The sequence below is a fragment of the Staurois parvus genome, unplaced genomic scaffold (assembly GCF_062004578.1).
Source record: "Staurois parvus isolate SC_StPar_1 unplaced genomic scaffold, SC_StPar_1.0 ptg000168l, whole genome shotgun sequence".
NCBI classification, from domain to species: Eukaryota; Metazoa; Chordata; class Amphibia; order Anura; family Ranidae; genus Staurois; species Staurois parvus.
The window spans coordinates 2,711,757-2,733,657 of record NW_028317964.1 but is presented as its reverse complement, the minus strand read 5'-3'; the positions used below and the strand labels follow the sequence as shown (position 1 = coordinate 2,733,657).

Sequence of the window (21,901 nt, the reverse complement as noted above, 5' to 3'; positions counted from 1 at the left end):
CAGGTATTTGTGCGTATTTGTGAAGTGGCTACCAGGGGTGGACTGACAACTCATGGGGCCCCCGGGGCAATAGGGGATCATGGGGCCCCTGTGTCCTTGCCCAAACTCAAAAAAGCCTATATTAAAGGTACCAAGGGCATCTCATGGGGCCCCCTACTGACGCCAGGCCCTCGGGCAGTGCCTGAGTTTCCAAATGGTCAGTCTGCCCCTGGTGGCTACTGTAGGAAGAGCACACTTCTCTGGCAGGGACAGCACTAGCAGTAGGGACAGGTTTTAGAGGGCTAGGGACAGTTCAGGGCCTACATCTGTTCTCCAGTAAGCTTCCTTTTGGTTTGGCCAGGCCACATTCCACCTCCCTTGGCAGGCGCTGTCTTTAGCTCAAACCTACTACCCCTGACTTTCTGCTGCATTGACTGTAAGTTCCCAGTCAGGTGAGCTCCCTTGGTGGGTTGTTGTACTGTTTGCAAGTTCTTCAATACATTGGTTACTGCACTCTGAGACTCTGTGTGTTTACTGCCACCGCTCCATGCTGCACCTATCCAACAGGTTGCCAATTACAAAGCAACACCAGTTTATGTTCTGTGACTGCAGTGTCCTGTGGCAGAAAAGTGAAAATCAGGATAGGGAGAAGGGGCACCTTCCATGAGGACAGCGTATTGGATAGTTATTCAGATGAGGAAGGAAAAACAATGGGTGGAACTTGTTTGAAAGTAAAAAAATCTCTTAAATTCTGGAAGAAATCATTATTAGTTAGTGCAATAAAAAGTTAACGCATATTCTTCACCTTTAAATATTCTGTTGATGACAATTGGCTTGTCCCCATGCACGGAGCCTTTTCCTCCTTCTAAGCTGAATCCTAAACCAGCCATAGACTTCTCCAAAGTTACAGTCATTATAAATCCTCCCAACTCCAAATCTGCCAGAAAGATAAAAGATTTATTTTACATGAAGAAAAATTTGCAAATATACATGTATAATTTGTAATAGATCATTGCAGAGCTAGTAAACGTTTTTCATCATGGGACTGTGTACATCATGTCTGGCTCATGTTGATCCTTAATTGGGTCTTACCATCACTGAGAACTCCTCCTTTTTTCTTTTTTAACCTGTGTTTGCTGTATACTGAGAATGCATTTTGTTTTTTGAGCAGTGCTCTCCTCGGCAGCTTCTGGGGATTTTTGTTTTTATATTCATAATTGGCCAATTATTTTTATGCTGTACTGTGGTTAGTGTTGCTTGTTGTTAAGTGGTATTTTAATATGAATAAAGTTTATTGCTGAGTGGTCTCTCAGGTCCCTTCCAATACGGGTTTTGGTACAATTCATATTTAACAAGAGAGGATTTTTATTTCATTTTTTTACATTCATATATACCAACAGCTCCCTCTGGTGAGTTTTTTTTTTTTTTAAGAAAATCATAAAGTGGGTACATATCATGCAACTAGTACCTAGAGGACACGTTTTAATTTATGTTGTTTAAATAAGAGAATAATTGTCCTCACTTTTTCCTTTAGCTTCCTGTTATATCTTTGTGACAGGAGGTAAAGAGAAATTTCCCCAATGGTACTCAGACAGAAAAAAAAAACACAGGGGTTTTATCCCTTCCCTACTGTATTAAAGGTTAAAACAAACATGTTAGCCTAATAAGAACTTTCATTTCTCATACAGAAAATGTAATAGAGAGAAGCCCTAATTGTTTTAGAAATTTCATCACCAGTAAAAACCTCAAATTTAGCATCTTTCAGTGAATGTGTCCACTCGTTTCCTGTACTCCTGGATGCCTGTATCTCTACTACTGTTGGTCTCCTTTGTTCTCCAAACAAAACTAGCTAAAAGAGACTGGGACTGGTACCTTACATGGAGGAGTGGGAAACTATCTGGAGTAATGCTAGTAAGTCTTCCATTTGCAGTCTCTACAAGGAGCATCAGTACAAAATGTTATACCACTGACACCACACCCCTGAAGTGTTACCTTAACCCCATTATCCCTCCCACCTGTCGAAGAAGGATTTGTTATATCATAAATTCTGGGATTGTCCCAGTATTCAATCCTACTGGCGTGAAGTCCAGGATGTACTAAACTATCTCACAACATACTGTTCTTCCATTCACTCCTCAGACAAGTTGTGTTTATCCTTTCCCCAACTATCTAAACATAAACCCAAATGATTTGCCTACATATTACTTTTTTACTCGGCTCAGTCATGTCTAAACCTTGGGAAATCTCACTGCTAGACTATACCTTGTGATGATTTGGGGGTTTAATAGCTCTTTTGTAGTGCCAAAGGCTCCATGTACACTAGCGTTTATGGAAGCTAAAAAAAACTCTGGGAAAAATGCTGGATAAAAAACACTGGTAATAGTGTTTTTTAGTAGCATTTTATTAGTGTTTTAGTAGCGTTCAGAAGCATTTAGGAGCATTAGCGGTTTATTAATGTTTTTACAGGACATGTAGAGGAAAAAAATCTATTAAAAAAGCTGTTAGGAGCGTTTTAGTAGCATTTAGCAGCATTTAGGAGCATTTAGCATATTGTTCTGCTAGAAAACACTCAAAAAAAACTCTACAAAACTATTTTTTTTCTGCTCCTAGACGCTGAAGCTCAGAATTGCTAATAGCCTAAAGTAGTGTACATGGACACATAGGAGAACACTATTTAGCTTCTAGGAGCAGAAAAAAATATGCTGATAATAGCTTCTAGAAGCTAGTGTGCATGGAGCCTAAGGCTCCACTCACTGGTGTTTTGCAGCCCTGCAGCCGCCCAAGAAGACACAGATGTACCCAGGGGCTCAACAGCATTGGACGCATTCACTTGTCAGTGGTAACATCATCAGATGATGATAATGCACGTTGTACATTTGAACTAACTCCCCCTTTCTTCCACCAGCGTAGTATCAGAGCTGTCCTGGACAACCACCGACTGCAACCCCGGGAGTCCTTATGTGATTTCAACTCTGCAGCACTACCCCTGGTTGCCATGGGAGGTATCAAACCTTCATCATCAACATTGTGATATTCAATATTTCACTTTTCAGCTCATAAGAACCACACTCCCGTGTCAGAGCAGCTACACACTTGTCCTGGGAAACCTCAAACGTAGACCCCATGAGTTCCTGTGAAGTCTCCAAGGACAACTCTCTTGCATCTGTTAAGCTTCCTACGGGCAATGGCACAAATCTCTCAGTGGTCACCCCTGACATATAGTTTCAAAACCACATTTTCACCACCACACACTGATGGCAAATAATTAAGTTCATAATGTTCTGCTGTTTCAGCTTCAGCAGGCTGCATTAACCTAATATTTACTATATTTAAACTCAATAGTAAGCAACACAATATATTAATTTTACCACTTATCTTCCTGCTACACATAAGACTGCATGCAGAAAAGTCCATATCAGTCCTCAGTGTCGCTGCGGTTTTAGCATTAACCCATGTTTCTCCACTACACCGGGTACTACACAGCAGCAGTTTCTGTTGGAAGCAGATCTCCTCCCTTCACCGGTATTTAACTCACAAACAGCCTCTTTAACATTCTTTATTAGCAACAATCTTAGCGGTCCCCTTGGTATTTATCCAGGTGTATCTCCCCATGCAGCCACCGGACGACACCACAGATGCCCTCCTTGGCATTACAGGCTCTCGGACATCCCAGCCCTCTTTATGGGGATGATGAGCCACCTCTTCACTGCAGCTCCACCATCCAGATGACACCTCCTCTCTTTTTGCCATGGGAGAACACACTATCCCAGCAGAGCCTTACAAGCTCTCTCCAGACTGGATTGCTGCTTTGTAATTGTCATGGTTATCTTGGTGAACATATTGCCTCCTCACTACCTGTCAAATGCCCTGTCGTACCACATGCAAAAACAAGCCTTTTACTGGTTTATTTTCTTATACTGTTTGGGATGTTTAATCCTTCAGCTTCTAAATACTGTAATTTATTCCCATATCCCTGCCTTAGGTGTTATAACCACTGGCGTAGCATCAGGGGTGGCCGGGGACCCAACTGAGACCTGGCCCATGCTGCCCCCCTGTATCCCCTGTATGCAGCAGCTTAAAGCTGGTTTACCTCTTCTCCCTCCCACTGCATACAGGGTATCAGTTCCTCTAATCCCTCCTGCCAATCACCCTCTCTGTGCTCTCTTTCCCGTGGCTGTCTGCTTCACCCATGTGGTCCCCCTCCACTGCAGCACTGCCAGCTCTCCTTCTCTCCTGCCAGCTGCTCTGAGGGATCTTTTCAGGCCGGAAGGGACCAGTAAATATGTAATTTTCAGGCCCCTTCCTTTTCTAAATGAAAACAGTGAGTGATTGGTACCGAACACTCACTGTGTTCATTCATAACTATGCTTCAGTTTATGAATGTACAGGAAGGCTGAGGAAAGCTCTTTTTGCTCATTCATTCTTTGCAGCTAAGGCTTTAGAAAGGAACTGGGAAATGTGTTTCCTTGGTCCCTTTCTCTGTCTCAAAAGAGGGACATCAGGGGTCTATTTATATCCCTGATATTTCACCAAAATCCCCTCCAACCCCAAAAGCACTATAAAAAAATGTAACAAAAATTAAAAAAAAATGCATAACATATATAAAAAATTAAAAATACTTAAAACTTTAAAAAATAATAAAAACAAAATGAAGTGCTTATTCACCCATGTTCTCATACAGTAAACTAGCAGATTGTCTGTGCATTTGGAGCTCTCTGTAACTATATAAACACAGCTGCAGGTCCTACATTTGGCAGTTGTGCCGATGCAGGTGGGTGGCTCCAAATGCACTCTGTATGTGTTTGGGGCTGTACACTTACATCCACATACATGTCAAATTAGGACCTGCGGATGTGTTTGTACAGATGTTCCATCCCCATAGCATAACCTTGGCTGCCTGCACACAGTTCCAGCCACACAAGACCTCATTCACACGCAGAGCTTTATTTATCACCTCACTACAGTTTTATCTCTTAGATTTAGCAGAAATTTTGTAAATGATGTTGTGTTTGTGCTAATTAGGATTTTAGTGGAAATAAATGTATATGTAATTAAAGATCTGAAATAAATCTTTAGCCACTTGGAGTATTTTGGTGAGTGTTGGGTGAAGCAGATGGTAGTGAGAGGCCCAAGGTCAACTTGTTTTGGGGCTCACAAGCTTCAAGCTGTGCCTCTGGTTATATATATATTGCTCAGAGCTTACTGTTAGGGGCCATCCCCATGATTCACCTAGTGTTTAGGTATCTGATCCTGATGCTCATAGCATTATTGACTATTGTTTCCTAGTGAGCTTCTAACAGTTCTCATTCCATGAACATTGCTATGTCAACATTCCTGTGTTTTATCATGTGTGCACTCTATTTTTTCTGCTTCCTTATTCATTTATATGTACTGTATAAAAATACAGTTTATAAAAGAAGTAAGGCCTACATTGCTGGTACTCTACTGAATGCTGCTGTTAGGAGAGCTGTGGCTGCCGCTCTTTTTTGCCCACATTTTAGCTTCCTCTTCTCTCATAGCTTGAAGGGCCTCCCATTCTGATTAGGAGGTGGCCCAGTTGCTAGGTAGCAGTTGGCTTAGACTGCCCTGCCTGCTCTACCCCTCATTGGTTACACCACTATGATGCTGTATTTGAATGTCACAAGTCCAGAGCTTTTGGATTGTGATAGCATTTTTTTGTTCCTGAATTCCTACCAAATGTGCCTTTTGTTTTCCTGTCTGTCAACTTAGATTCCCTTGTTGCTGATCTTGGTCTTGAACTTGGATTATTCTTTCAGACTGCCACCAGCCTTGACCTCTGATTGATTATTGGATCATGCTTGCCTGCTGCCTGCCATGACCTTGACCTTGGGACCATTCTTTGAGTTATGTAACCAGCTTCAGCCTTCCTAGACCACCAACTTCTGGATTGTGGCATGGGCGCTCCTCCGCAACAACCATGACCCTCACCTGACTAACCCAGACTGCAGGCACCTTTCCTGTCCTCTTCCTTCTGTCCCGGTGCCATCAGGCCAGCAACTGTAGAGTTGGGTACCAAGACCTGGGGACAACCAAGTTCTGGCCTGCTTGAGTACCAGGGGCTGCTGAGGGTAAAACAAACATTCACTAACCATAGTTCCTGACCTAGGCAACAAGCTGAGTATCACGGGTGCTATTCATTTTTTAGGAGACAGTGTAAGATATGGGTAGTAAGAACTGTTTTTCAGGTAATAATGAAAAAAATATGGTGATATATTTCTTTATAATTGGATTGTTATAACATAGTACTTACTTCCAGTTGTTTGGTCATCGGTCCCAGTAAAATCTGATGAGCTGGAGTTTTGTTCGCCATCCTTTTCTTTCTTTATAACTATAACAGCCTGTCTAGGCAAACGTGCCTCACGTAAAATCCCCAGTGCTTCATTATGAGTTACGCCTTTCAGTGACTTTCCATTAATGGACAAAACCTTGTCTCCTTTTTGAATGGTTCCTTCTTGAGAAGTGAGACCATTAGGGAACACTCTGTGTACCTGGAGAATGAAATGCGAGCATTTAATAGAACAACTTCACACAAATTGCATAACAGGCATACAAAATAAAAGAAGACTGCCTTTTGCACACAGGTGCATGAGTGTGTTCGACATAAATTCTGGCTTTCCTCCTGCCCATAGACATCAATGGCTGTGAGTGACTGTACTCCAGGTATACGGCAGTACTCACATAAACACGAATATAGCATGTGAGCATATGCAAAAAATAGAATCATTTGCATAGGAACTACACATATAGACTCCAGTGAAGCCTGTACAACAAAGAAGTGAAGAACTTCTGTGTATCACCTCTAAACTGAGGAAGTGGTCGGTTCTAGTCATGAAACACGTCTTTGGTGAAATAAAGTAACTTGATGTTTTTAAAATACAATGACTTTGGTTGATCCATAGACACACCATATTACACATTCCAACAGGTGCCTCTACCATTCGAACCAGACAGGTTTTTTACTTTCACTCCAACAAGTACATCACTCCCTGAAGTCCCTTCTAAAGACCTAGATCTGGGACTTCTAAGGCATCGAGAGTGACCAATCTATCCTGTGTAATCTCCACTTGCGTCCATGGAAGGTTCTGTGTTCTACTGGGTTGGGTTACCGCAACCTCCCTGAATGTAATTTACCAAGTTAATTTTTCATATCTAAACCAGCACTCTTGGAGTTTGTAAGGCAGGGCCATGAGATTGTGGGGAAAATGTTTCACTCTCTGGTACCACTAACTGGCCTCTTGCCCTCCTTTCAAGTTAGTGTGAGTCCCTGTTCCCAGAGGGAGCCAATTAGCATGCATTCACCAGCACATGTACATTACCAGGCCTGGCACATCAACCCACAGCCTTCCCAGCTAAGCAGGCACTGATTCCAGAGATAGGCCCTTGCAAGAAGAGGCGAGTCCAAAATATTCGTAAAACTTTACTTTTGCAACTTCAAGGTAGACAATTTTAGGGTATATAGCTTCTCACCAATTATGATAGCAGTCCTCGGCACTTTCCCAGGTTGAGACATTTATGTCCTGTTCCCGACTCCCTGCTATCCAGGGCTTCAGGATCTCTCGAGGTATTTGCTGACTGAGGAATACCAATCACTGGAAGCACCACATCTCTGCAGACTAGGCCCCACTAAGCTCCAGAATCCCACTCCTATTCTCTCAACTCCTTGCCCAAACTCCACCTGCTCTCTAACATAATCCTCTAGTGGAACTGTATAGACATTATTGATTATCATACTTACAGTGATCGCCTTGTTTTCCAGATCAAGTCCTCCAGCAAGGCTAAAGCCTAAGCCAGCACTTTCTTCCTTGTGTAGGACCACCACATGAATGTCATCGAATTCCTGGATTGGAGACATACACAAAGCTGCTTTCACAGACATACAGACGTGGACAAAAGTACAGAACAAGGCTTATATATTAAAAGTGGATGAAAGAAACCTGGACTGTTACTTACAGAAACAAACCAAGGATCACATTCCCCAGTCTGCACTGAAAATATAAACAAGCATTCCATTTTTGTGGGCAAAGTACAGTCTTGTACCATGTTAAGCTCACTCACTGCAGAAAGTTTGGAGTTTAAGTGATATCCTTTACTGGCTAAAATAAACAACTGGCTAATTTGAATGATTAAAGATGCAAGCCTTTGGGACCCATTAGGTCCCTTCTTCAGACGTTATACACATTTGTATGAAGCCTGAAGAAGGAACCTATTCTGATTCTGTTCATATTTTGCTTTCTTGGTTCCTCTCTCTCTTTCACTTATCAACATACTAATACATTTTTAAAATAAAACCCTCTTTTTTCATTACATACTTTTGATGTACTACCAAAGATGGCATCACTGAGTCTTTGTGCTACTCTATGCCATGCAAGCAGACCACAGGTGGTTGGAGGAGTCAGCAGGGTGCTGTACATAGCTTCCTGAAAACATCACAGCACCCTACCTTAGTACTCTTCTCAGCAACCCTCAGTCCTGGCATTGGCTATTGGGAGGAGTTATGCAAATAACAAAATGCTTTGAATGGTTGATGTTAGTCTGGAGTAGTGGGCATTCCTAGATAGGTTACATTTGCATGTAGACTGCCCTAGGTAACATCAACATGCTGAGCCTCCATAATTCAAATACCTTAAAATGTTCCTAAACCCACTACAGTGAAATCAGTCTGTATATGCAGTAAAGCATGCTTGTTATATTCAGTGGTGTATTTAGGTTTTGTGCTGCCCTAGGGAACACAAAAATCGGATGCACCCCCCTCGCCGGTGGAGAGAGCCTGACACCGACCAACACCAGACCCCCCCACGGAGAGAGCTTGACACTGACCAACACCAGACACCCCCCCCCCCCCACTGAGAGAGCCTGACAGTGACCAACAACACCTCTGCCCCTTCCCCACCACACCCAAGAGAGCCTTCCACTAACATCCCCCCCGGTTACAGAGCAAAAGACACTCACCTTCACAGCTCTGTACATCCCTGGGAACAACAGTCAGGCTCTGCATACACCATCAAGCAGCCCCTCTTGAATCCCACCTGGTCCCCATGCTGCATATGTCCCTTCTTCAGGGAGGCATTGCTGCCCCCCTAAAAAATGTTGCCCTAGGCAAATGCCTTGTTTGCCTTGTGGTAAATACACCCCTGGTTATATTCACTGTAGAACCTAAAGGGTTAATCCTCTGCATTGTGTAAAAAGTCTGTTTGATCCTGTTTTCTCTGATCCTCCCCTTCTTCTACTGTCCCCAATCCATCTCCTGATAGAACAAAGCCAGGGGGCGAGCTGCTCATGCTCAGTTTGGAGTGTATTGCTAGAGGTTTTTCCTTTCTTGGGAGAGTGCATGTGCACAGAGACAATCAGCACTGTCCAGAGAGAGGGTCAGGGGTCCTGCAGCCTCATAGGACAATCAGGGGAGAATGAAAACTCCTCCTACAAGCTCTGCTGGACACTGATAGAAGTCACAAGACTGCTATATACTGCTAATGAGAAAAGGTATTTAGAAGTTTATATTTACTAAAATAATTGCATTTCCATGTTGTGTGTACTGTTAAGGACCAGATATAGTGAATGCAGGGTCCAGGGAGACCAGATATAGTGAATGCAGGGTCCAGGGAGACCGGATATAGTGAATGCAGGGTCCTGGGTTTACTTACACTTTAAATACAATTAAAGGGGCAGGCCAGGGAAAGTCTGGCTGGGGAGGACCTAGATGGTGCTGGATATTCTGCATCCAGAAAATAAGGCAGTAATGGGGAATATGGACCAGTCTGGAGAGGTCCATTTGCCTACATCCCCTCATGGGAACAACCAGAGAAACAGCATCATGTGGACAGCAGGACCCAAAAATGGCTGTAGGAACAGCAAGAAACAGCAACCAGCAGACAGCAAGACTTGGGGAACAAAAGCAGAGAAGACCTAGGAGAACACAGGAGGTCATACAGCCAACCAAGTACCCACTGTGTGCCTTTGCCACAGATAAAAGCGCAGGCTGCAGATGACTGCCAGGCATCCACCCGGGTAAACTCACTTACCCTAGGTTCACATCTGTATGGGTGGTGCGGCTGTGGATCCGTACAAAAATCCATGCATCCACAGAGAAATACAAACCCGCGGGCGGGTGCCATTAGTTCTGATGGCACGCCATTCCGCACTGGAAAACGCAATCATACCGGGGACCAATGTTCCCATGCGGGCTGTGTTTTCCAAAAAAGTGCAGGGACTTCTTCCCTGCGTGTCACGGGCACGGGAGTCCATTCAAATGAATGAGCTCTCGTGCCCGTGCAAAACGTGGCCCGCATGGCCGCATATATGTGAACCGGGGTTAAAGGTAGGTTGCAATATGTTTGGACTAAATGACAAAACTCAGAATAATACTTTTCATAACTAGCTTTAGCGGAAATGATGGCAAGCTTTCAAATCATAAGGCCTTTGTCAGGCTAAAAACAGAGGAAGCGCAGAAGAATCCTTTTTAACAAAATATATTTGACAGAAAAACCGTGCTGCCATTGCTGCCCTCCTTCTGAAAAATCTAATTGCCTGTCTATCTCTGACTTCATAATCTTTACCTTCCTCACTACACTACAAGAGCATACACCAAAGGGTGTATTTATGCAAATGAGGCAAATTTCCTGTGCTGTTGGACTGTTTTTCATTGATGTAAAATGGAAAATACCATATCTGACCACTAGTGGCAAAATTCAGTATTCTTTTTTTTCATTTAGGATGGAGTAAGGGAGGGTTATAACCCCTGTCAGTTTTTTTTTTCTGCCCTCTGTGTACCTTTCCCTTTATTTCCTGTCCCACAGCCAAAACAGCAAGAAGAAATCCCTACAAAGTGAGGGAATCCCGAGATGTCACCAGGATCACAGAACTAGTGTCCCCACTGAAAGATTTCCCCTCTATTCTTATTCTGGTGTCAGCCCAAAATTTGAGATTTTCTTTTACTTTCACTTTCGATTAAATGGTAAACAGGACAGAGAGGGGGAATCTCCTTAAGGGAAGCACAAAGAGCAATACAAACTTGACAAAAACGCTCATCTGTCTCCATTCTATCCAAAACTAAAACAAAAAGTTTTGCCTTAGGTTATACTTTAACTGCTTACATGCCGCCCTATAGCAGAAATACTGCTACAGGGTGACACGGGTGCGAAAAATCACGGGAATATACATATATATAACCTTTTAAATAGACATGATTGTACAAAAAATGGTGTGCCCATGTAGAGAAAGATATGATATTTTCTATTTCCATTAAATCTTCTATTATAACTGAATAATTATCAGTAACATTCTGTAGATCTGTGCTTCATCCATTTCTTCAGCTGTGATCATTACACAATCAGTCATCAAAAGATAGGGCAGGAAAGCAAAGCCCTGCTCCTCTACTAAGATGGCCAATTCTATACAGAAAGTACAGAACAAGACATGGTAACTCAATGATGAGAAAAACAATCAGCTGATGGAAGTCTATAGGAAATACTGGTAACCAGTTACTTCTCATTTGCCTATTGTGGGGCACAGTACATGTCCAATTTAAAGTGGCAGTAAAAACCCGAGTTTTTATATATACTTACAAGTGAACCTATAACAAGGCTTACCTGTAGGTATAGTAAATACCTCCTAAACGTGCACCATTTAGGAGATATCTATTTTAGTACCAGCCGGTGATGTCATCAGCACATGCACTCTGCACTCTCAATTGCCAGTATGCCGTGGGAGTGATGTCATCATGGCTTGGCCATTCAAATGGATGGAGCCTGCGAACATGAAAGAAAGAAAAATGGAAGCCCTGTCAGAGGAGACAGTGCACCAATGTTGGGCTTCGGTTTAAGGTAAGTCTATCATAATGTGCTAGTAGGCGATACATACTAGTACATGGGCAGCACAGTGGCTAAATGTTTAGCACTTCTGCCTGGCAGTACTAGGGTCGCTGATTCGAATCCCAACCATGGCACCACCTGCCTGGAGTTTGCATGTTCTCCCTGTGACTGCGTGTGTTTCCTCCCACACTACAAAGCCATGCTGGTAGAGTAATTAGCTCCTGTCTAAATTGGCCCTAGTATGTGTATGTATGAATGTGAGTTAGGGACCTTAGATTGTACGCCCCTTGTGGGTTAGGGACTGATATGCATGTACAATATACAGGTGAAACTCAAAAAATTAGAATATCGTGCAAAAGTTCATTTATTTCAGTAATGCAACTTAAAAGGTGAAACTAATATATGAGATAGACTCATTACATGCAAAGCAAGATAGTTCAAGCTTTGATTTGTCATAATTGTGATGATTATGGCTTACAGCTCATGAAAACCCCAAATCCACAATCTCAGAAAATTTGAATATTGTGAAAAGATGCAATATTCTCGGCTCAAAGTGTCCCACTCTAATCAGCTAATTAAGCCTTAACACCTGCAAAGGGTTCCTGAGCCTTTAAATGGTCTCTCAGTCTGGTTCAGTAGGAATCACAATCATGGGAAAGACTGCTGACCTGACAGTTGTGCAGAAAACCATAATTTACACCCTCCATAAGGAGGGAAAGCCTCAAAAGGTAATTGCAAAAGAAGGTGGATGTTTCCAAAGTGCTGTATCAAAGCACATTAATAGAAAATTATGTGGAAGTGAAAAGTCTGGAATAAAAAGATGTACAAGCAGCAGGGATGACCTCAGCCTAGAGAGGATTGTCAGGAAAAGGCTATTCAAAAGTGTTGGGGACTTTCACAAGGAGTCGACTGAGGCTGGAGTCAGTGCATCAAGAGCCACCACACACAGGCGGATCCTGGACATGGGCTTCAAATGTCGTATTCCTCTTGTCAAGCCGCTCCTGAACAACAAACAACATCAGAAGCGTCTTACCTGGGCTAAAGAAAAACAGACCTGGTCTGTTGCTCAGTGGTTCAAAGTCCTTTTTTCTGATGAGTGGAACTTTTGTATCTCATTTGGAAACCAAGGACCCCGAGTATGGAGGAAGAATGGAGAGGCACACACTGCAAGATGCTTGAAGTCCAGTGTGAAGTTTCCACAGTCTGTGTTGATTTGGGAAGCCATGTCATCTGCTGGTGTTGGTCCACTGTGCTTCATTAAGTCCAGGGTCAACGCAGCCAGGAGATTTTGGAGTACTTCATGCTTCCTTCTGCAGATGAGCTTTATGGGGATGCTGACTTCATTTTCCTGCAGGCCTTGGCACCTGCCCACACTACCAAAAGCACCAAAACCTGGTTCAATGACCATGGGATTACTGTGCTTGATTGGCCAGCAAACTCACCTGACCTGAACCCCATAGAGAATCTATGGGGCATTGCCAAGAGAAAGATGAGAGACATGAGACCGAACAATTCAGAAGAGCTGAAGGCCGCTATTGAAGCATCCTGGTCTTCCATAACACCTCAGCAGTGCCACAGGCTGATAGCTTCCATGCCACGCCGCATTGAGGCATTAATTGCTGCAAAAGGGGCCCAAACCAAGTACTGAGTACATATGCATGCTTATACTTTTCAGAGGTCCGATATTGTTCTATGTACAATCCTTGTTTTATTGATTGCATGTAATATTCTCATTTTCTGAGATTGTGGATTTGGGGTTTTCATGAGCTGTAAGCCATAATCATCACAATTATGACAAATCACGGCTTGAACTATCTTGCTTTGCATGTAATGAGTCTATCTCATATATTAGTTTCACCTTTTAAGTTGCATTACAGAAATAAATGAACTTTTGCATGATATTCTAATTTTTCGAGTTTCACCTGTATATGTAAAGTGCTGTGTAAATTGACGGCGCTATATATGTACCTGAAATAAATAATATATATATATATATATATATATATAGAGTGCATCCAGAAAGTAATCACAGCGCTTAACTTTCGCCACATTTTGTTATGTTGCAGACTTATTCCAAAATGGATTAAATTCATCTTTTTCCTCAATATTCTACAAACAATACCCCATAATGACAACGTGAAAGAAGTTTGTTTTGAAATCTTTTCAATTTATTAAAAATAAAAAATGAAAATGTTGAATGTTGAGGAAAAAGGTTAATTTAATCCATTTTGGAATAAGGCTGTAACATAACAAAATGTGAATACTTTCTGGATGCACTGTATATATACATATATGTGTGTGATCTTACAGTACCAGGTATGGGGCACGTGCGCGTCCTACCCACACCGCCATTCACGGCCTTGGCTGTCAATCACCAGGTCCCGGCCGGTGATTTCTCACCGGCACCCGGTGATAGTCTAATATCTCCGACGGGGGAGAGAGCTGTGTTTAAACAACACAGATCTCTCCCCTGTTGGCTCCTGCACACTGCACACTAGATAGCCGAGCCATACAAAGCAGTGTGCTTACAGTGAAACACACACACAGCCTCATAGTAAAACGGCACACAGTTAACCCTTTGATCGCCCCATATGTTAACCCCTCCCTGTCCAGTGCCATTAGTACAGTGTCAGTACCTTTTATTAGCACTAATCACTGTATCTTACACAGGGGGGAGCTGACTTGGTGTCACTGATATCCCCAGTGACACCAAGTCAGCTCCCTCCAGTGTCAGAATGAGCACCACAGTCCAGCAGTCCTAATATAAGTTGCTGATCACCACCATTACTAGTAAAAAAAAAAAGAAACAAATTCCAGTATACTCTATATACCGCCATTTGTAAACCCTATAACTTTCATGTAAACCAATTAATTTACACATATTGGGATTTTGTTTAGCAATGACATGTAGCAGAATACATTTTGGCCTAAATTTATGATTTTATACATTTTTTTACTGGACATGTTTAATAGCAAAAAATCAAAAATGTTTTTTTCTCAAAATTGTCGGTCTTTTTTTGTTTATAGTGCAAAAAATAAAAATGCAGAAGTAATCAAATACCACAGAAAGAAAGCTCTATTTATGGGAAAAAAGGACATAAATTTCATTTGGGTACAGTGTTGCATGACCGTGCAATTGTCAGTTAAAGTAACAGAACACCGTATCACAAAAATTGGCCTGGTCAGGAAAGGGGGTAAATCCTCTGGAGGGCAAGTGGTTAATTACATGGACAATACTGCATTTGGCCATTAGATGGCTCTAAGTATAATTGGAATTTCCGATGGTACTTAGCTCCATCAAGTGGTCAAATGCATTATTTTCAATTTTAAATCAATTAAAACTTTTAAACAGCTCACGAAATTGCCTAATACCATTTGTTTTTTGCTGCATTCACTCAAAACATATGCACATGCATTTTTCATTTGGATAATTTTTATGCAATTTTTTTTTATAAACACAACCCAAAGTGGAATCAGAGTAAAGTTATAGCTCCAATTTTGCACATATGTCCCTGGTCAGAGACTCTGAAAGTAGTGATGTATTATCAGTATGATATCCAGATAGATAGCATTTTTAGAAGGAAAGGTCATCAATAGCTAATTACATATTTTCTTCTGCAAAGAAGTTGTGCTTATGAAGTATAAACAAGGAAGAAAAATTGGTACAAAATAAGTGACATTTTTTTTTAATAATGTCAAATATGTCAGCTTATCTATGTGAGTGGAAATTGACAGTCACTTCTAACATCTTGAGTAATCAGTGTTTTCCATCCATAATAAATGCCCTGCATTTTTTATGTGTTTCTTTTCATCAACTGCAACAACTAGTTTGCAGCTTATCAATTCTTAGATGTGATGTCTGCATTAGTTTTCTTTTCTAGGCTTTCTTTCTTTTATTTTAATCTGGAGATTTAGCCAGTAAGTCTGTTGTTTTTCAAAAGAACAAGCTCTTCCAAATATATCAGTTTACAGGGATGAAAAAAAACATTTACCACTGACAGGGGTACTTACAATCATCAGCTTTTATTTATGTCAAACCTTTATCCCAAAAGGAAAAAAACATGTTTGCTGTAACTAAGGTAGGTGCTGAGGTAGGTGCTTTGACGTGGAGGTTGAAAGTCCTATGGCACAGAGGCTGTGTAATAAAATGGGAAGGGGGGGGAGGATGGGTAGGAGGGAAGTTTTGGAGAAGGTAAAAGGTGAGCAGGATGGAGGTGGTCTGAGGAAGAGGAAGGGTTGGAGTTCAGAGGTGCTGTGATCTGAAAGGTAAGAGAGGAACAGTGACTATGGAGGTGGGTGGGAGATGCTGTGAATGAAGGAAAAAATGTGAGGTGGTATGGAGGAGGATTTAAGGTGGTTGTGAGTGGCTGTGACTAAAAGAAGACGTGGACTGCAATGAAAGTGGGTTGGAGGGAGTTGTGACCAGGGAACCTCGACAATGTTGCTATTAGCTTCCAGCAAAGGCCTATTCTTCTCACCAGACTCCTGACACTCCTGACACTCCTGACACTAAGGGTTCTTCCCCAGAATCCAATGCTGTTGATACTGCTTCTAACAGAGACCACCACCCTCACCCACAGTAATCAATACCTCTAGTCAGCCTGGACCAGTATCAATTCCCATTGTTGTCCCACTTGCTGCAATATCAGACCAAAGAATATGTCACTTGCACACCAGGGCACTGCATAAAGGGTCCAACGTTTTAATGAACACTCACATTCAGGGCCAGTGCTTCCACTAGGCAAACAAGGCGGCTGCCTAGGGCACACTGCCTCCTAGGGGCTCATGGGCTTAGCCCAGGCCAGCACTCTCTCTGTGTGGAACAACATTACGTCATGAATGATCCTTCAGCTGAGAGGAGAGGTGGCAGAAGGGAGGAAGAAAGGACAGAGGAAGATGCCCGGTGTAGCAGCTGAACTGCCATTCTCTCCAGTGTTCTTCTCGCACTCTGTCCCTTACTGCAAGCTCGCTGGCAGCTGGTGATGATCACTGTAGAGTTCCATCCCTTCTCTTCCCGTTCATCAGTGAAGGTGGAGCTGCTCCTGCGGAGGAAGGTCATGTCCGACTCTGATGACTCATGTCTGTGTTAGTGTGACTCGGCCGGCCACCCATCACATGTGCAATGTGTCAGTGAGTGATGACATCATCATGATCCCACAGCCTGCTCTTCTAGTGCCTGCTGATCTGTGTCAGTGTTGGTGGTGGGGTGTTGTGTCAGATCTGTCACTGTGTGGGATCACTCAGTTCAGGTGTTCTCTGTGTGTGTGGGCTGGGCTGCCTGCTGTTACAGCATTTTATCTCCCCCAATTGCCTGGAGAATTCCAGCCTGGGATCTGTCAGAGTGTGGATCAATCATCCTCCACTCACTGCAACTGTCACCCTGCCACTGCCAGCCACAGATACACTCCATCCGTGACACTGATTTTGTCTTTAATATTGGTGCTGGTGGCATCTTATGGCACTTAATTTTGCAATTTAAAAGAAATTTAGCAGTTTCATGTTTTGTTGATTTAATATTTTCTACTGTTTTTAAAATGTTCTTTTTTTATTTTTTTTGAGAGTGGACCCAAGTAGCTGGTCTTGCCGAGGGTGCAAAATAGCTTAGCACCAGCCCTGCTCACATCACAGCAAAGGATAGTAACTTTTTGGAGCCACTCAGGACCCCTTCATCAGGCATGTGACCCAAAGCACATATTCTTTGCTGTGATATGATCGATCAATAAAATGTTGTACCCTTTATGGAATTATCTTGGGTGCTGGTGAGATATTCCTTGCTTTGAGCTGTGCTGGTTTCCTGCCAGTGATCACTACAGCAGTCACTATTCAGCCACTCTCAAGAACATGTGCTTTGGGAATATTGCTCCAGGTTTGCTGCAATATCACTCCCTTCACTGTAGCTAAAGTGAGGGATGGGGTTCAGTGTATTTGCAGCTATCTTGGTTCTGAAGCTAGTAACACTGTGGTGCAAGGTGCCTGGACTGAGGTGTACTGACAATTTCAGAGCTGTCAGCACACCTCTACCTGGAAGCCTGCTAGCAACACAGTGAGCCCATCCTCCCACAATTCAGCAGCACCATGCAGGCACTGATATTGCAGCAGGTAGCCCTCAGTGGCATGGTGTCATGTTCAGATGCTTGTCCAGGCAGACCAGCAACACTGATTAAAATTGCAGGAGAGGGTGGTGGATTTGCTGACATCATTTGTAAGGGGCAAAATCAACAGCTTCAGATCAGAAGTGAGCACAACTGTTACCAGGCTCACCTTGTGCTGCTGGTAACAAGAATTTAATGAGGGCACAGCTCGCCATGCTGGCATTTTTCCCTCCCAACATGAAAACACTGTGCCCAGAATACATGCCCCTCCTGCCCTCCCCTTTTCTCAGCCCCTCATGCAAGGATATATCAAGAAAAACATCAGATTTCCAGCCAGCTGTCAGTGTGAGCGGCCTGCCATGTCTACATGGGCTTTCCCAGTGCTCTTGTCACAATATGCGCACTATGTAGTTGGCGTTTTGAGGAAGATATGCAAAACTTAAAAACAAAAATATTTTCAGACAATTTCAGACCTTAAGTGTTTCTTCATCTAGAGCTTGAACTTCCTCTATCAGTTGGTTCAGATCTTGAATGGGAAGTAGAGATATGACAGACTGGCTGTTACTGGCTGTAGATGAAGGCAGAAAGATGGGTTGTTCAGTGATGGCCTCTTCCTTTTCTTTTTCTGGCTGTCCTGTTCCGTACCCCTTTAACTCAGAGAGGCTAGAACGAAAAGTGTGACTTTATTAGATGATTCTGGAACTCTATGGTGTGCAAACCATTTAGTTAATCTGTTTAAATAAGGCATGACCAAGTGTCATTCACTGAATGTCTTAGACTCACAGTAACTAACAGTTCTAGTCTTAAATAATGCATTCAATTAAAAGTATATTTAAAGCATGAAGGGATGAGCTTAAGGAAGAACTCTCACCTTTTTTTCCAGTGTTCTGCCCCCAGATGCCAAAGCACAAGTAGCATTTTGTCCATTGTTCCTACATGCTTTGGAAGCCTAGTTACAAGGTTAGACAGAATGCCACCAGTGGTGACATGAAGAATGCAGATGGCTGGGAGGCTAACACACCCCACCCCACCCCATCTTTCTGCATTAATTCCACAAGCATTTCCTTGCCCGCTACATTGTCAGATGGCTGTGGGGGCAGGATGGCACCTACAGTATCTCAAAGCAATGAGTACACCCCTCACATTTTTGTAAATATTTTATTATATCTTTTCATATGACAACACTGAAGAAATGACACTTTGCTACAATGTATAGTAGTGAGTGTACAGCTTGTATAACAGTGTAAATTTGCTGTCCCCTCAAAATAACTCAACACACAGCCATTAATGTCTAAACCGCTGGCAACAAAAGTGAGTACACGCCTAAGTGAAAATGTCCAAATTGGGCCCAATTAGCCATTTTCCCTCCCCGATGTCATGTGACTCATTAGTGTTACAAGGTCTCAGGTGTGAATGGGGAGCAGGTGTGTTAAATTTGATGTTATCGCTCTCACTCTCTCATACTGGTCACTGGAAGTTCAACATGGGACCTCATAGCAAAGAACTCTCTGAGGATCTGAAAAAAAGAATTGTTGCTCTACATAAAGATGGCCTAGGCCAGGGGTCTGCAACCTTTAAGACATAAAGAGCCACTTGGACCCGTTTCCGAGAGGGAAAAAAAGACTGGGAGCCGCAAAACCATTGCAACATTTAAAACAAATCCGACACTGCATATATTGCAAAAAACGCTCTGGTCATGAAGGGGGTTTAAGGGCCCAGTAAGCAAAGGGTTAATCAGGGCCACAGTGTATCGTCATAATCACAATCATAGCCTTAGGTCAGTGGTGGGCAACCTTTTTTTTCGACTGAGCCAAATCTCGCCAAAACCACGATTGAAATTTATTTTCAGAGAAACATTTTTAAAACTGAAAATACATCCCCCATATAGTAATTCATCCCCCATATAGTAATTCATCCCCCATATAGTAATTCATCCCCCATAGTAATTCATCCCCCATATAGTAATTCATCCCCCCTATAGTAATTCATCCCCCCTATAGTAATTCATCCCCCATATAGTAATTCATCCCCCGTAGTAATTCATCCCCCCTATAGTAATTCATCCCCCATATAGTAATTCATCCCCCATATAGTAATTCATCCCCCCTATAGTAATTCATCCCCCATATAGTAATTCATCCCCCCTATAGTAATTCATTCCCCATATTGTGTGAATTCACTTACCTTTGCTCCGCGCGTTCCTCTCGCTGGGTTCCCGCGCCGTTCTGGTCTTCAGGGCGGACTGTGAGAGGAGAGGAGTTCGTCACGCTGCCCCGCCTACATCCGGGCTGCCCCGCCTACATCCTGACAGCCAATGTTTGCCAGCGGGCGCCCGGCACACAGAAGAGCTGCATTAAAAGAGCCGCGGCTTGCCGACCCTATTGCCTGTCACCTGGTGGGCAGTGTGCTCCGGAGCCGCAGGAAAGGTGAAAAAGAGCCGCATGCGGCTCCGGAGCCGCGGGTTGCCGACACCCGGCCTAGGCTATAAGAAGATTGCCAAGACCCTGAAACTGAGCTGCAGCATGGTGGCCAAGACCATACAACGGTTTAACAGGACAGGTTCCACTCAGAACAGGCCTCACCATGGTCAACCAAAGAAGTTGAGTGCACGTGCTCAGCGTCATATTCAGAGGTTGTCTTTGGGAAATAGACTTATGAGTTCTGCCAGCATTGCTGCAGAGGTTGAAAGGGGGGGGGGTCAGCCTGTCAGTGCTCAGACCATACGCCGCACACTGCATCAAAGTGGTCTGCACGGCTGTTGTCCCAGAAGGAAGCCTCTTCTAAAGATGAGGCACAAGAAAGCCTGCAAACAGTTTGCTGAAGACAAGCAGACTAAGGACATGGATTACTGGAACCATGTCCTGTGGTCTGATGAGACCAAGATAAACTTATTTGGTTCAGATGGTGTCCAGCGTGTGTGGCGGCAACCAGGTGAGGAGTACAAAGACAAGTGTGTCTTGCCTACAGTCAATCATGGTGGTTGGAGTGTCATGGTCTGGGGCTACATGAGTACTGCCGGCACTGGGGAGCTACAGTTCATTGAGGGAACCATGAATGCCAACATGTACTGTGACATACTGAAGCAGAACATGATCCCTTCCCTTTGAAGATTGGGCCGCAGGGCAGTATTCCAACATGATAACGAACGCCAAACACACCTCCAAGATGACCACTGCCTTGCTAAAGAAGCTGAGGGTAAAGGTGATGGACTGGCCAAGCATGTCTCCAGACCTAAACCCTATTGAGCATCTGTGGAGCATCCTCAAATGGAAGGTGGAGGAGTGCAAGGCCTCTAACATCCACCAGCTCTGTGATGTCGTCATGGAGGAGTGGAAGAAGACTCCAGTGGCAACCTGCGAAGCTCTGGTGAACTCCATGCCCAAGAGGGTTAAGGCAGTGCTGGAAAACAAAGGTGGCCACACAAAATATTGACACTTTGGGCCCAATTTGGACATTTTCACTTGCCAGCGGTTTAGACATTAATGGCTGTGTGTTTAGTTATTTTGAGGGGACAGCATATTTACTGTTATACAAGCTGTACACTCGCTACTTTACATTGTAGCAAAGTGTCATTTCTTCAGTGTTGTCACATGAAAAGATATAATAAAAACAAAAATGTGAGGGGCGTACTCACTTCTGTGAGATACTGTAGGTAGCTAGGTTTACAAAGCACACAGGAACATAGAACAAAGTGCTACATGTACTACATGTACTTTGTTCCACGGGGAAATAATTCATTGAGAATGCATTTAAATAATGCATTTTAGTGTGTATGTCAAAGTGAAAACATGCTACCCAGTGACAAACCAAGGTATTCTGCTGATATTAGACATGTGCACAATGGAAACAGTTTTCTTTCATTTCGGATGCATTTGTTCATTGGAGAATTTTGTTTCCTCATATTTGTTATGTTGTCCCAGTCCATTTTCGTAAATTATGCTGTATCTTTTGTTTGTTTCGATATTTATTGGTCTGGGTGGATTAGAAAAATTTTGCAGCTTT

The 21,901-nt window shown here is 43.1% G+C and overlaps 1 protein-coding gene across 1 annotated transcript in view; it reads right to left on the bottom strand.

Moving 5' to 3' along the window:
- The window catches only part of IL16 (interleukin 16), a 180,611-nt gene that overhangs the window by 8,178 nt on the left and 150,532 nt on the right, over positions 1 to 21,901 (bottom strand). Inside the window, exons 16-19 of the mRNA XM_089676405.1 lie at positions 18,373 to 18,562; positions 7,736 to 7,837; positions 6,251 to 6,488; positions 785 to 916 (exon numbers count right to left, since the gene is read on the bottom strand). Coding sequence (XP_089532531.1) covers positions 785 to 916; positions 6,251 to 6,488; positions 7,736 to 7,837; positions 18,373 to 18,562 — 662 coding nt within the window. The remainder of the gene's footprint in view (positions 1 to 784; positions 917 to 6,250; positions 6,489 to 7,735; positions 7,838 to 18,372; positions 18,563 to 21,901) is intronic.